The 15440-nt window shown below is 40.3% G+C and overlaps 1 protein-coding gene across 1 annotated transcript in view; it reads left to right on the plus strand.

The window, feature by feature from the left end:
* ANO3 (anoctamin 3) overlaps positions 1 to 15440 on the plus strand; it is a 231181-nt gene that overhangs the window by 197010 nt on the left and 18731 nt on the right. Inside the window, exon 20 of the mRNA XM_040258914.1 lies at positions 13767 to 13864. Coding sequence (XP_040114848.1) covers positions 13767 to 13864 — 98 coding nt within the window. The remainder of the gene's footprint in view (positions 1 to 13766; positions 13865 to 15440) is intronic.

Consider the following 15440-nt stretch of genomic DNA (forward strand, 5'->3'; position numbering starts at 1 on the left):
CTACCTAAAGAAACTAAAGACCTATATACAGAAAACTTTAAAACACTGATGAAAGAAATCAAAGAGGACACTAATAGATGGAGAAATATACCATGCTCATGGATCGGAAGAATCAATATAGTGAAAATGAGTATATTACCCAAAGCAATTTACAAATTCAATGCAATCCCTATCAAGATACCGGCGATATTTTTCACAGAACTAGAACAAATAATTTCAAGATTTGTATGGAAATACAAAAAACCACGAATAGCCAAAGCAATCTTGAGAAAGAAGGATGGAACTGGAGGAATCAATTTGCCTGACTTCAGGCTCTACTACAAAGCCACAGTCATCAAGACAGTATGGTATTGGCACAAAGACAGACATATAGATCAATGGAACAAAATAGAAAGCCCAGAGATAAATCCACATATATATGGACACCTTATCTTTGACAAAGGAGGCAAGAATATACAATGGAGTAAAGACAATCTCTTTAACAAGTGGTGCTGGGAAAACTGGTCAACCACTTGTAAAAGAATGAAGCTAGATCACTTTCTAACACCGCACACAAAGATAAACTCAAAATGGATTAAAGATCTAAATGTAAGACCAGAAACTATAAAACTGTTAGAGGAGAACATAGGCAAAACACTCTCTGACATAAACCACAGCAGGATCCTCTACGATCCACCTCCCAGAATTCTGGAAATAAAAGCAAAAATAAACAAATGGGATCTAATTAAAATTAAAAGCTTCTGCACAACAAAGGAAAACATAAGCAAACTGAAAAGACAGCCTTCCGAATGGGAGAAAATCATCTGCTTTTTGTTAGGTCCTTACCATTTCTGTTCTTTATCATGCCCATTCTTGCATGAAACATTCCCTTAATACCTCCAATTTTCTTGAAGAGATTTCTAGTCTTTCCCATTCTATATTTCTTTGCATTGTTCACTTACAGCTTTCTTATCTCTTCTTGCTGTTCTCTGGAACTCTGCATTCATCAGGGTATATCTTTCCCTTTATCCCTTGCCTTTTTCTTCTCCTTTTCTTAGCCATTTTTAAAGCCTCTTCAGATGACCAGTTTGCTTTCTTGTATTTCCTTTTCTTCGAGATGGTTTTGGTTCACACCTCCTGCACACTGTTATGAACCTCCGTCCATAGTTCTTCAGGCACTCTGTCTACTAGATCTAATCCCTTGAATCTATTCATCACCTCCACTGTATAATCATAAAGGTTTGATTTAGGTCCTATCTAAATGGTATGAATGTTTCCCTACTGTCTTCAATTTAAGCCTGAAGTTTACAATAAGGAGTTCATGATCTGAGCCACAGTCAGCTCCAGGTCTTGTTTTTGCTGACTGTACAAAGCTTCTCTACCTTCAGTTGCAAAGAGAATAATCAATCAAATTTCAGTATCGACCATCTCCTGATGTCCATGTGTAGAGTCATCACTTATGTTGTTGGAAAAGGGTGTTTGCTATGACCAGTGTGTTCTGGACAAAACTCTGTTAGCCTTTGCCCAGCTTCATTTTGTACTCCAAGGCCAAACTTGCCTGTTACTCCAAGTATCTCTTGACTTCCTTCTTTTGCATTTCAGTCCCTTCTGATGAAAAGTACATCTTTTTCTTGGTGTTCTAGAAGGTGTTATAAGTAGGCCTTCATAGAGCTATTCATCTTCAACTTCTTTGGCATTAGTGGCTGGGGCATAGACTTGGGTTACTGTGATATTGATTACTTTGCATTGGAAAAAAATGAAATCATTTTGTCATTTTTAAGATTGCATCCAAGTGCTGTATTTTGGACATGAGTTTGAGCAAATTCCAGATGATAGTGAAGGACAGGGAAGCCTGGAATGCTGCAGCCCATGGGAATACAGTCAGACACGACTTAGGGACTGACCTACAGCAACTGCATTTCAGACTCTTGTTGACTATGAGAGCTACTCCATTTCTTCTAAGGGATTCTTGCCCATATTAGTCAGTATAATGGTCATCTGAATTCTTAAAACGTCGATGTTCATTCTTGCCGTCTCCTGCTAGACCACATCCAATTTACCTTGTTTCATGGATCTAACATTCCAGGTTCTTATGCAGTATTGTTCTTTATAGCTTCAGACGTTACTTTCACCACCAGACACATCCACAACTGAGTAACATTTCTGCTTTGTCCCAGGCTCTTCATTCTTTCTGGAGCTATTAGTAATTGCCCTCTGATCTTCCCCAGTAGCATATTGGACACCTTCTGACCTGACAGGCTCATCTTCTGGTATCATATATTTTTGCCCTTTCATACTGTTCATGGGGTTTTTGTGGCAAGAATACTGGAGTGGTTTCTCATTCCTTCCTCCAGTGTCAGGAATCTCTGCTATGATCAACCTGCCTTGGGTGGCCCTGCGTGGCATGGCTCATAGCTTCATTGAGCTATACAAACCCCTTTGCCAAGAAAAGGCTATGATCCATGAAGGGGAGGCAGCATTATTAGGAGGTCATAATTTAAAGAAAGGTTAAGAAAAAGATCACCTGAGAAATTGGAGGGTAGAGGCATTTCTGATCTCTATCTACACATCCCCCCCAAACACAGAGGCTCTCTCATTAATGTTGTCTCCTTTGGGTGTTCTAAAAGTTGATTAGAATACTTTGAGAAAGCCCAAAGAATGTATGCTTTTTATCAAAGAAAACTGGGCTCAAATGTTAATCTTTCTGATTATTCTTTGGCCTTTATTTAACCTCTCTGAATATCTGTCTTCTCATCTGTACACTGGCAATAGTAATACTTAGGTTGCAAAGCTGTTACTAGATAAGAGATAATTTGCATCACACAAGTAGCCCAATCCCTGTACTATGGTAGGAACTCTGTAAATTGTAGCTGGTATTTATCAATGCTCTCCCTATATAGCTACCTGGGTATTATTCTCTTGGAAAGAGATAAACTAGGGCCTTTCTTAATCCCAGGCTTCCTGGAAGTCCCCAAATCAAACTTGCAGTTTTCTTTCATAGCCCAGAAGTATGACCATATCCACTAAAAGACTTTCAGCTCCCCTTTGGTGTGTGTGTGGATGTGTGTGTGTGTGTGTGTGTGTGGTGTGGTGAAGGGGGAGGGAGAAACAAGGCTTATTTTTTTCCAAGAGTGTTCAGTGGAGTTAGCAAGGGTAGTGTGGGGAACAAAGTGGTCACAGGCAGGGAGGTCTGCATATTGATGCCATTTTAGTGCTTGCTAGCACCAGTAATTTTGTTTAATTGGGTACTCTTACTTTTAATTGGGGCTTCCTTGATAGCTCAGTTGGTAAAGAATCTTCCTGCAATTCAGGAGACCCCAGTTTGATTCCTGGGTCAGAAAGATCCTCTGCAGAAGGAGGAGGCTACCCACTCCAGTATTCTTGGGCTTCCCTGGTGACTCAGCTGGTAAAGAATCCACCTGCAATGTGGGAGACCTGGGTTCAGTCCCTGGGTTGGGAAGATCCCCTGGAGAAGGGAATGGCTACCCACTCCAGTATTCTGGCCTGGAGAATTCCACAGACTGTAAAGTCCATGGGGTCGCAAAGAGACACAACTGAGCTACTTTCACACTTTCACTGTTAATCATGAAATTATTAGAATTTGTGATTTCTCTTTGAAAAATAACTCTAATACTAGTGTCAGGAAAAATATTTCATAACCATCTTATTTTCCACAATGCGTATGACATAGTAGCCATATTTTCCAACAAAAGATTTATTTTGAAAAAAAAATCAGTGAATTAAAAATATGGGTTTAGAATAGAGCCTGGAAATCTTGGAAATGTAGATAGAAAAAGTATATATGATGGGAAATAAGAGTTAGATCTCTGAATTTAGTCATTCAACAAGCATTTATTAATACACACTGTATCTTAGACCTCTGCTGGGTAATATGTGGTGTACAAGTGAAGATATCTCTTTCCTTTCTTTAATAATGTTAACAATCTTGAAGAAAATAACATAACCATGATATGTAACAAGTATTTTCTCTTTGGAATATGACAATCTACGTTCTAATTTTGCCCCCCTGGATATATGATCTTAATATTTCTATGTCTCAGTTTTTTTGTTGTTGTTGTTGCAAATTATGATAAGAATCATCATTCTCAATAATACTGGCCATAGGTTGGATCTTGCATGTAAAATGCCTGGCATAAATAATGGCAGCTATTTATAAAGAAATAAAAATAGTACTGCAGTTTATTTGGAAAATTTATAAACTGGCTATTATGGACTTCTCTCACACTATGCTATATAATATCTCATGGCTTCCCAGATTGTGCTAGTGGCAAAGAATCCACCTACCAATACAGGAGACCCAAGACAAACCAGGTTTGGTCTCCCTGGATTGGGAAGATCCCCTGGAGAAGGGAATGGCAGCCCACACCAGCATTCTTGCCTGAGAAATCCCATGGACAGAGGAGCCTGGTGGCCTACAGTCCACGGGGTTACAAAGAGTCAGACACAAAGGAGCAACTGAGCACCTTATTTGTGTATCTATATAAAATGTTAATAGTAGTTAATATTGAATGAGTGTTTACGATATACCAGCACATTCAAGAGAGTTCCAGAAAAACATCTATTTCTGCTTTATTGACGATGCCAAAGCCTTTGACTGTGTGGATCACAGAAACTGTGGAAAATTCTTCAAGAGATAGGAATACCAGACCACCTGACCGGCCTCTTGAGAAACCTGCATGCAAGTCAGGAAGCAACAGTTAGAACTGGACGTGGAATGATAGACTGGTTCCAAATAGGAAAAGGAGTACGTCAAGGCTGTATATTGTCACCTGCTTATTTAACTTATATGCAGAGTACATCATGAGAAATGCTGGGCTGGAGGAAGCACAAGCTGGAATCAAGATTGCCAGTAGAAATATCAATAACCTCAGATATGCAGATGACACCACCCTTATGGCAGAAAGTGAAGAGGAACTTAAAAGCCTCTTGATGAGAGTGAAAGAAGAGAGTGAAAATGTTGGCTTAAAGCTCAACATTCAGAAAACGAAGATCATGGCATCTGGTCCCATTACTTCATGGGAAATAGATGGGGAGACAGTAGAAACAGTGGCTGACTTTATTTTTCTGGGCTCCAGAATCACTGCAGATGGTGACTGCAGCCATGAAATTAAAAGACCCTTACTCCTTGGAAGGAAAGTTATGACTAACCTAGACAGCATATTGAAAAGCAGAGACATTACTTTGTCAACAAAGGTCCATCTAGTCAAGGCTAGGGTTTTTCCAGTGGTCATGTATGGATGTGAGAGTTGGACTATAGAGAAGGCTGAGTGCCAAAAAATTGATGCTTTTGAACTGTGGTGTTGGAGAAGACTCTTGAGAGTCCCTGGGACTGCAAGGAGATCCAACCAGTCTATTCTAAAGGAGATCAGTCCTGGGTGTTCATTGGAGGGACTGATATTGGAGGTGAAACTCCAATACTTTGGCCACCTGATGCAAAGACCTGACTCATTTGAAAAGCCCCTGATGCTGGGAAAGATTGAAGGCAGGAGAAGAAGAGGACAACAGAGGATGAGATTGTTGGATGGCATCACCGACTTGATGGACATGGGTTTGGGTGGACTCTGGGAGATGGGGATGGACAGGGAGGCCTGGCATGCTGCTGTTCTTGGGGTCACAAGGAGTCAGACACAACTGAGTGACTGAACTGAACTGAGCACATTCAAGCAATTGGTTTTAAAAGTTCTACATATATTAATGTATTGATTCCTTACAGCATTTCTATTATCACACTCATGTTACTGATGAGAAAACAGAAACTTAGAGAAGTTATATAATTTGCCTACACATCAAAAAGTACTTACAAACTGATGAAGTCATCACTTTGATATTAATTTGATTCAGGCAGTCTAAAGTTTATGCTCTGACCACTGTGCATTCCAGCCATCATTGGGATAGCATATTGCCACAATGGAGAACCTAATAGAGATTGATTTTGATATGAAATTGCTGAATGATTTCTGGCTTCTACATACAAACTGGAATATGGTAGACATACTAAAGTGGATCAAGTGAGAGGAATGAGGATATTGGAATCTCACAGTTCTGTCTGCCACATAGATTCATTATCTACAAAATGGAGATATGAACACCCATCTCACCAGGCTTGATGAGGAAAAAAATGAGAAAAATATATGAAGGCACCCAGCTTTGAATTGTCCATGGTCATATGGATAAGACCTTTTAGAACCAGCACCCCAAAAAGATATCCTTTTCATTATAGGGAAATGGAATGCAAAAGTAGGAAGTCAAGAGATACCTGGACTAACAGGCAAATTTGGTCCTGGCAAGGCAAAGGCTAACAGAGTTTTGCCAAGAGAACGCATTGGTCATAGCAAATACCCTCTTCCAACAACACAAGGGAAAACTCTTGACTCTACACATGAACATCACCAGATGGGCAATACCAAAATCAGATTGGTTATATTCTCTGCGTCTGAATATGTAGAAGCTCTATACAGTCAGCAAAAACAAGACCAGGAGCTGACTGTGGCTCAGATCATGAACTCCTTATTGCTAATTCAGACTTAAATTGAAGGAAGTAGGGAAAATTACTAGACTATTCAGGTATGACCTAAATCAAATCCCTCATGATTATACAGTGGAAGTGACAAATAGATTCAAGGGATTAGATTTGATATACAAAGTGCTGAAGAACTATGGACAGAGGTTTGTGACATTGTACCAGAAGCAGCTATCAAGACCATCCCCAAGAAAAAGAAAGGCAAAAAGGCAAAATGGTTGTCTGATGAGGCCTAACAAATAGCTGTGAAAAGAGAAGCAAAAGGCAAAGGTGAAAAGGAAAGATATACCCATTTGAATGCAGAGTTCCAAAGAATAGCAAGGAGAGATAAGAAAGCCTTCCTCAGTGATCATTGCAAAGAACCAGAGGAAGACAATAGAAAAGGAAAGACTAGAGATCTCTTCAAGAAAATTACAGATACCAAGGGAACATTTCATTTTAAGAAGGTCTCAGTAAAGGACAGAAATGGTATGGACCTAAGAGAAGCAGAAGATATTAAGAAGAGGTGGCAAGAATACACAGAAGAACTATACATAAAAGATCTTAATGACCCAGATAACCATGATGATGTGATCACTCACCTAGAGCCAGACATCCTGGAATGAGAAGTAAAATGGGCCTTAAGAAGCATCACTATGAACAAAGCTAATGGAGGTGATGGAATTCCAGTTGAGCTATTTCAAATCCAAAAGATAATGCTGTTAAAATGCTGCACTCAGTATGCCAATAGATTTGGAAAACTCAGCAGTAGTGACCACATGACAAGAAAGGCAATGCCAAGGAATGCTCAAACTACTGCACAATTGCACTCATCTCACATGCCTGCAAAGTAATGCTTGAAATTCTCCAAGCCAGGCTTCAGCAGTACGTGAACTGTGAACTTCCAGATGTTCAAGCTGGTTTTAGAAAAGGCAGAGGAACCAGAGATCAAATTGCCAACATCCGCTGGATCGTGGAAAAAGAAAGAGAGTTCCAGAAAAACATCTACCTCTGCTTTATTGACTACGCCAAAGCCTTTGACTGTGTGGATCACAATAAACTGTGGAAAATTCTGAAAGAGATGGGAATACCAGACAACCTGACCTGCCTCCTGAGAAACCTGTATTCAGGTCAAGAAACAACAGTTAGAACTGGACATGGAACAACAGACTGGTTCCAAATCAGGAGGGGAGTACGTCAAGGCTGTATATTGTCACCTTGCTTATTTAACTTATATGCAGAGTACATTATGCAAAATGCTGGACTGGATGAAGCACAAGTTGGAATCGAGATTTCTGGGAGAAACATCAATAATCACAGATATGCAGATGACACCAACCTTATGTGAGAAAGTGAAGAACTAAAGAGCCTCTTGATGAAAGTGAAAGAGGAGAGTAAAAATTTTGGCTGAAAACTCAACATTCAAAAAACTAAGATCATGGCATCTGGTCCCATCAGTTCAGTTCAGTTCAGTTGCTCAGTTGGGTCCGACTCTGCAACCCCATGAATCGCAGCACGCCAGGCCTCCCTGTCCATCACCAACTTCCGGAGTCCACCCAAACACATGTCTATCAAGTCAATGATGCCATCCAACCATCTCATCCTCTGTCGTCCCCTTCTCCTCCTGCCCTCAATCTTTCCCAGCATCAGGGTCTTTTCCAATGAGTTAGCTCTTTGCATGAGGTGGCCAAAGTATTGGATTTTCAGCTTCAACATCAGTCCTTCCAATGAACACCCAGGACTGATCTCCATTAGGATGGACTGGTTGTATCTCCTTGCAGTCCAACGGACTCTCAAGAGTCTTCTGCAACACCACAGTTCAAAAGCATTAAATCTTCAGCGCTCAGCTTTCTTCACAGTCCAACTCTCACATCCATACATGACCACAGGAAAAACCATAACCTTGACTAGACAGACCTTTGTTGGCAAAGTAATGTCTCTGCTTTTCAACATGCTATCTAGGTTGGTCATAACTTTCCTTCCAAGGAGTAAGCGTCTTTTAATTTCATGGCTGCAGTCACCATCCCCAGTGATTTTGGAGCCCCCCAAAATAAATTTGACACTGTTTCTACTGTTTCCCCATCTATTTCCCATGAAGTAATGGGACCAGATGCCATGATCTTCGTTTTCTGAATGTTAAGCTTTAAGCCAACTGTTTCACTCTCCTCTTTCACTTTCATCAAGAGGCTTTTTAGTTTCTCTTCACTTTCTGCCATAAGGGTGGTGTCATCTTCATATCTGAGGTTATTGATATTTCTCCTGGTAATCTTGATTCCAGCTTGTGCTTCTTCCAGCCCAGCGTTTCTCATGATGTTTTCTGCATATAAGTTAAATAAGCAGGGTAACAATATGCAGCCTTGACGTACTCCTTTTCCTATTTGGAACTAGTCTGTTGTCCCATGTCCAGTTCTTACTGTTGCTTCCTGACCTACATACAGGTTTCTCAAGAGGCAGGTCAGGTGGTCTGGTATTCCCATCTCTTTCAGAATTTTCCACAGTTGATTGTGATCCACACAGTCAAAGGCTTTGGCATAGTCAATCAAGCAGAAATAGATGTTTTTCTGGAACTCTCTTGCTTTTTTGATGATCCAGCGGATGTTGGCAATTTGATCTCTGGTTCCTTTGCCTTTTCTAAAACCAGCTTGAACATCTGGAAGTTCATGATTCTCGTATTGCTGAAGCCTGGCTTGGAGAATTTTGAGCATTACTTTACTAGCATGTGAGATGAGTGCAATTGTGCAGTAGTTTGAGCATTCTTTTGCATTGCCTTTCTTTGGGATTGGAATGAAAACTGACCTTTTCTGGTCCTTTGGCCACTGCTGAGTTTTCCAAATTTGCTGGCATATTGTGTGCAGCACTTTCACAGCATCATCTTTCAGGATTTGAAATAGCTCAACTGAAATTCCATTACCTCCACTAGCTTTGTTCATAGTGATGCTTTCTAAGGCCCACTTGACTTCACATTCCAGGATGTCTGGCTCTAAGTGAGTGATCACACCATCGTGGTTATCTTGGTCATGAAGATCTTTTTTGTACAATCTTCCATGTATTCTTGCCACCTCTTCTTAATATCTTCTGCCTCTGTTAGGTCCATACCATTTCTGTCCTTTATAAAGCCCATCTTTGCATGAAATGTTCCCATGGTATCTCTAATTTTCATGGCAAATAGATGGGGAAACAATGGAAACTGTAACAGACTTTATTTTTGGGGGCTCCAAAATCACTGCAGATGGTGACTGCAGCAATGAAATTAAAATACACTTGCTCCTTATAAGAAAATCTAGTGAGCAACCTAGACAGCATATTAAAAAGCAGAAACATTACTTTACCAACAAGGGTCTGTCTAGTCAAAGTTATTGTTTTTCCAGTAGTTATGTATGGATGTGAGAATTGGACTGTAAAGAAAGCTGAAGAATTGATGCTTTTGAACTGTGGTGTTGGAGAAGACTCTTGAGAGTCCCTTGGATTGCAAGAAGTCCAACCAGTCCATTCTAAGGGAAATCTTCCTAAATATTCATTGGAAGGACTGATGCTATTGCTGAAACTCCAATACTTTGGCAACCTGATGCAAAGAACTGACACTTTGGAAAAAACTGATGCTGGGAAAGATTGAAGGTGGGAGGGGATGGGGACAACAGAGGATGAGATGGTTGGATGGCATTACTGAGTTGATGGTCATGAGTTTGCATAAACTCCGGGAGTTGGTGATGGACAATGAAGCCCTGCGTTCTGCAGTCCATTGGGTGACAAAGAGTCAAACATGACTGAATGACTGAACTGCTGCTGGTCATATGATTGTGAGTGGTGCAATGGGAATGAAAGTCTGGGTCTCCTGCACATTTATCCATGCCCTTTGCTCATTCTGAGCTTCCCTGGTGGCTCATCTGGCAAAGAATCTGCCTGCAATGTGGGAGACCTGGTTTCGATCCCTGGGTTGGGAAGATCCCCTGGAGAAGGGAATGGCTACCCACTCCAGTATTCTGGCCTGGAGAATTCCATGGACTGTATAGTCCATGGGGTCACAAAGAGTCAGACACAACTGAGTGACTTTCACATTACTCTTTCTAAGTATAGACTTTTTACTAAATGAATTTTAGAGTATTGAAGGACTGGATTTAGCTCAAAGGAATCATTATGTGAGGAAGTAGATTCACTAAAACTGTTAGACCGCTTTCTCTACGATATTAGAGAAAGAAATGGCAATCCACTCCAGTATTCTTGCCTGGAGAATTCCATGGGCAGAGGAGCCTGGCGGGCTACTGCTCATGGGGTTGCAAAGAGTTGGACATGACTGAGCGACTAACACACTCTATCCTATAAATCACAAAATCCTATGCTCAATTCCAACAAAATTGTAAATGGCCTGTCCTCTGGCCTCCCCACTTTGCTCTACCATTGCAGAGAGTGATCCAGTCACACGGTTCTATGATGGTCTTCTTTTTCCCTTTCCACAAAATAATAGGCTTTGCTAAAGCAGCCCTACAAGGCAGCAAACATATTTGATAAATAGAAGTCATCCTTAGCATTATGTGAAGGAGTAGTGCATTAGGGTAGAGGAGACCACAGCTTTCATTTCCACATCACCAGTTAGCATTGCATGATCTTGGACAAGTTAATTTGCCTCTTTGAATCTCTCTACTAAAAATGAACAATTTCAGCTTGCAACTGTGATCTGTGATCTGCCTCTGTAGCTTAGTAATTATTCGGTCTCAAACATTCTACTGGACCTGTTTGTGGTATATATGTGACAGAGTTCAGGGGGTCCTAAATTCATCCTGAAAAGGAGTATGCTTGTATAGGGGAACTGAAACTTCTCCACACAATAAAAACTACCACTGGCAAACCCTCTCTCTGGCTCAGATTGGAGAGTTTTAAGTTACTGGGCTGGAAACAGAAAAGGAGGCTCTTTGTGTCCTAAGTATTTGTTCCCTTTGAAGTCCCACTGGTACTGACTTGATAGAAATAGAAACTGTAGATCAAAGCTACAAAGAACATCAGCCTTATGAGCAGGACATGAACCCATTTCCAAAGAAAAAGACCTACGCTTTCCTACTCAAATAGTGCGCAGTTTTCAAGCAAAACACATTGATTACGGTTTTCATTGTAACCACATTTTTGTGTGCATGGGTTTCTAATGTTATTGCATTCATGCATGCTCAGTCACTCAGCCATGTCTGACTTTGCAGCCCTATGGACTGTAGCTCACCAGGCTCCTCTGTCCGTGGGATTTTCCAGGCAAGAATACCTGAGCAGGTTACCATTTCCTCCTCCAGAGGATCTTCCAGACCCAGGGATCGAACCCACTTCTCCTGCATTGGCAAATGGATTCTTTACCACTGAGCCACCTGAGAAGCCCTCTAATGCTATTACTGAAGACTAAAAAGCAGTGGAGCACAGACAGGGCATCACTGGGATCATACTGGCAAACTGTTTTGTGGGGTACTTTTATCACTTAAATGCATTATATTAGGCATAGATAATTCCTCCCTGGGTGATAGACCTTCCCCCCATCTTGAGAGTGGGCTAGACTTAGTGACTCACTTCTGAGAGAAAGGAAAAATGAGTAGCTTTTCAATGGAAACACCTGGCAGATACTATACTAACCAAATATTGAAGGTTAATATCACTAGTAATGACGTGTGGATACCATGTAACCCTGATGGTGAAAATGGCACTTCACCACTGTACCCTATCTCCATTCCCAAAACATATAACCCCAGTCTAAATGCGAAAACATGAGATTAACCCAGCTTGGGGTATTGTCCACAGGATGCTTGTCAGTGATACTTAAAATTGTTAAGAATATGAAAATCTGAGAAACTGCCTAGACCAGAGGAGATCGGGAGAGACGTGACAAATCAATTCTATGAGGTATCCCAGGTTAGATCCTGGAGCAGGTGAAATCTAAGTAAAGTCTGGAGTTTAGTTAATTGTTGTTCAGTCGCTAAGTCATGGCTGACTCTTTGTGACCCCATGGACTATAGTTCTCCAGGCCTCCCTGTCCTTCACTATTTCCCAGAGCTTGCTCAAACTCATGTCTGTTGAATTGGTGATGCCATCCAACTATCTCATTCTCTGTCATCCCCTTCCCCCACCTCCCTCAGTCTTTCCCAGTATCAGGGTCTTTTCCATTGAGTCGGCTCTTCTCATCAGGTGGCCACAGTATTAGAGCTTCAGCTTCAGCTTCAGCCTCAGTCCTTCCAATGAATATTCAGGGATGATTCTGTAGGATTGACTGGTTTGATCTCCTTGCTATCCAAGGGATTCTCAAGAGTTCTTCTTCAACACCACAGTTCGAAAGTATCAATTCTTTGGCACTCAGCCTTCTTTATGGTCCAAGTCTCACATCTGTACATGACTACTAGAAAAACTATAGCTTTGACTATACAGATTTTTGTCAGCAAAGCGATGTCTCTGTTTTTTAATACACTACCTAATAGAAATGTATTACTGTGAATTTCTTAGCTTTGACAATATACCTTGGTTCTGTAAGGGGCAGTGAAGGGAATTGGGAGAGGAGTGTATTGGCACTCTCTGTACTATTTTAGCTTTGCAAATTTTCTATAAATTTAAAATTAGCCTGAGGTAGGAAGCTTATTTTTAAAAATATAAACATTTTGTTAAATATTTTAATATCACTTGGTTATTAAATTGATTCCTTGATGGTTCAGATGGTAAAGAATCTGCCTGCAATGCAGGAGACCCAGGTTTGATCCATGTGTTGGGAAGATCCTTTGAAGAAGGAAGTGGCTATCCATTCCAATGTTCTTGCCCAGGGAATCCCATGGACAGAGGAGCTTGGTGGACTACACTCCATGGGATCACAAAATCAGACATGACTGAATGACTAGTACTTACACTGTTTTCATAAAGTATTCCAGAGCATTCCTTAAATGCGATCATGCCTAACATGGAGCCTGGCAGTAGTAAGTGTTCATTAAAAGGCAGATTTATTAGACTTTCCTGGTGGTCCAGTGGTTAAGGTTTTGTGCTTCCAATGCAGAGGACACACCTCATGGGGTGGCCATGAAAAAAAAAAGAAGGTTTGTTGTTATTGTCGTTATAATTTTGATCAATATTCCAGTATATTTACTGAAAACTTCCCTATCAAGTATCCTCATACATGCTATTCCTTCCTTGTTTTTATTCTCTTTGTGCATTGACATGAAGAGACATGGCTTTAGAATTTGCTATGCAGTTGGAAGATGGGGGTGTTTAAGCTATCTGAGAAGAGCAAGGTCCTTATTGCCCCTATTGTTTGTTTCAGTGTCACCCTAGTGGCTGTTTGATAGACCTTTGCCTCCAGATGGGAGTTATCATGTTTTTGAAGCAAATATGGAACAATTTCATGGAACTGGGATACCCGTGAGTACTTAATTTTTACACTGGCCATGTATAGCGTGACAGGTCTTCCCAGGTGGCCCTAGTGGTAAAGAACCTTCCTGCCAATGCAGGAAACAGAAGAGACTCACATTCAAACACTGGGTTGGGAAGACCCCCTGGAGCGGGAGATGGCAACCCACTCCAGGATTCTTTCCTGGAGAAGTCAATGGACAGAGGAGCCTGGCGGGTTATAGTCTGTGGGACCTCAAAAAGTCAGACACAACTGAGTGTGCACACATATACATACAGAGTGACAAAGAAGAAAGGTACAGTAGTATGGCTGGTGGTTAAGAAGTGGGCTTGGTAAGCAGACTCATAACAGTTCAGTTTCCGTTCTGCTCCTCTCTAAAATGTGTGACCGTGTGTAAGTCCGTCTGTGCCTTAGTTTTCACATCCCCTAGAAGGGCTCAATAGTTGTATCTTCTCAAGAACAGTTTAAAGGATTAATGGAAATAATGGATGTAAAATACTTGTATTCTGTTCGGTATCCTAACACACTTGTTGGTATTCTTAAAGCATTATTGATAGTGTGGGTTCTTGAGGACAAAAATAACTTTCTGGTTTCTTTTGGTTACCAAAAGACTAAGGTGGTCGTTGTTTTTGTTTAATACATAGAACCTCCATTCTGCCCACCTGCCAAAAAAAAGCAAAATAAAATAAAGTTAAAGTCATAGATGGGAATATTTTGGGCTCTTTGTTACAACAACAATAATAACAAAAATCATTATGCCAGTATTGGTTGTGACAATATCAAACCAACAGCATTCTATTTTTGTCCATATAGATAAATTCTGTGAAACACTGACATAAAAGGACCTTGAATGCTCCACTTTTACATCTATTAAAATATATTATCCTTTAGAATATAGTGAAATAGAGTGTATTTAAAATAATGTGATATGGAAGCTTTGAGGTCTAATCAAGCTAAAAACAATGTAGTATTGAGAAATTTCCTTGCTATGGGGGAGGAACTGGTTAGTTAATTGATGCTATAAATAGTTTAGGCTCAGTCATCAAATTATACAATATTTTTTTCTTCTCATTGTCCCATAACTATATCAGGACATGCCTGAGCAGAGGGGTTGGAGAGGTGATATTAACCCTGAAATTGGCAATAAAGTATTGTGTTAAATTACAGGCAGTCTTAGAGCACTGGACTGTGAAACTACTGAGACCTGGTTCAGATTTGTTCTCTGCCTCTTGCTAAAGATACTTATAACTTACTTAACCTCTCTGAGACATTATTTTTTAATTTGTAAAATAAAGGATTTATGAAGATTAGATTATATGACACAATAGTATTTAAATCTTCATCAATAAATGACAGAAGCTTTTTGTGAAGAGATATTTATACAAATCCTCAAGAGTCAAATGGATTAAAGCGAATTTCCTCTGAATGAAGAGAGAATAGCAACAGAGTTTTGGGAAGTCCAGTGTATTTTTCATATCCCTTTCTATCCTTGGCTCATCTCTTTGAACATAAATTTTGAAGAATGTAATTTGAAAATATCAGAATAAATTAGGTATCAAGTGCCTACCACAGCATCTGACATAGTGT

This window comes from Oryx dammah, unplaced genomic scaffold (assembly GCF_014754425.2).
Source record: "Oryx dammah isolate SB20612 unplaced genomic scaffold, SCBI_Odam_1.1 HiC_scaffold_17, whole genome shotgun sequence".
Lineage (NCBI taxonomy): Eukaryota > Metazoa > Chordata > Mammalia > Artiodactyla > Bovidae > Oryx > Oryx dammah.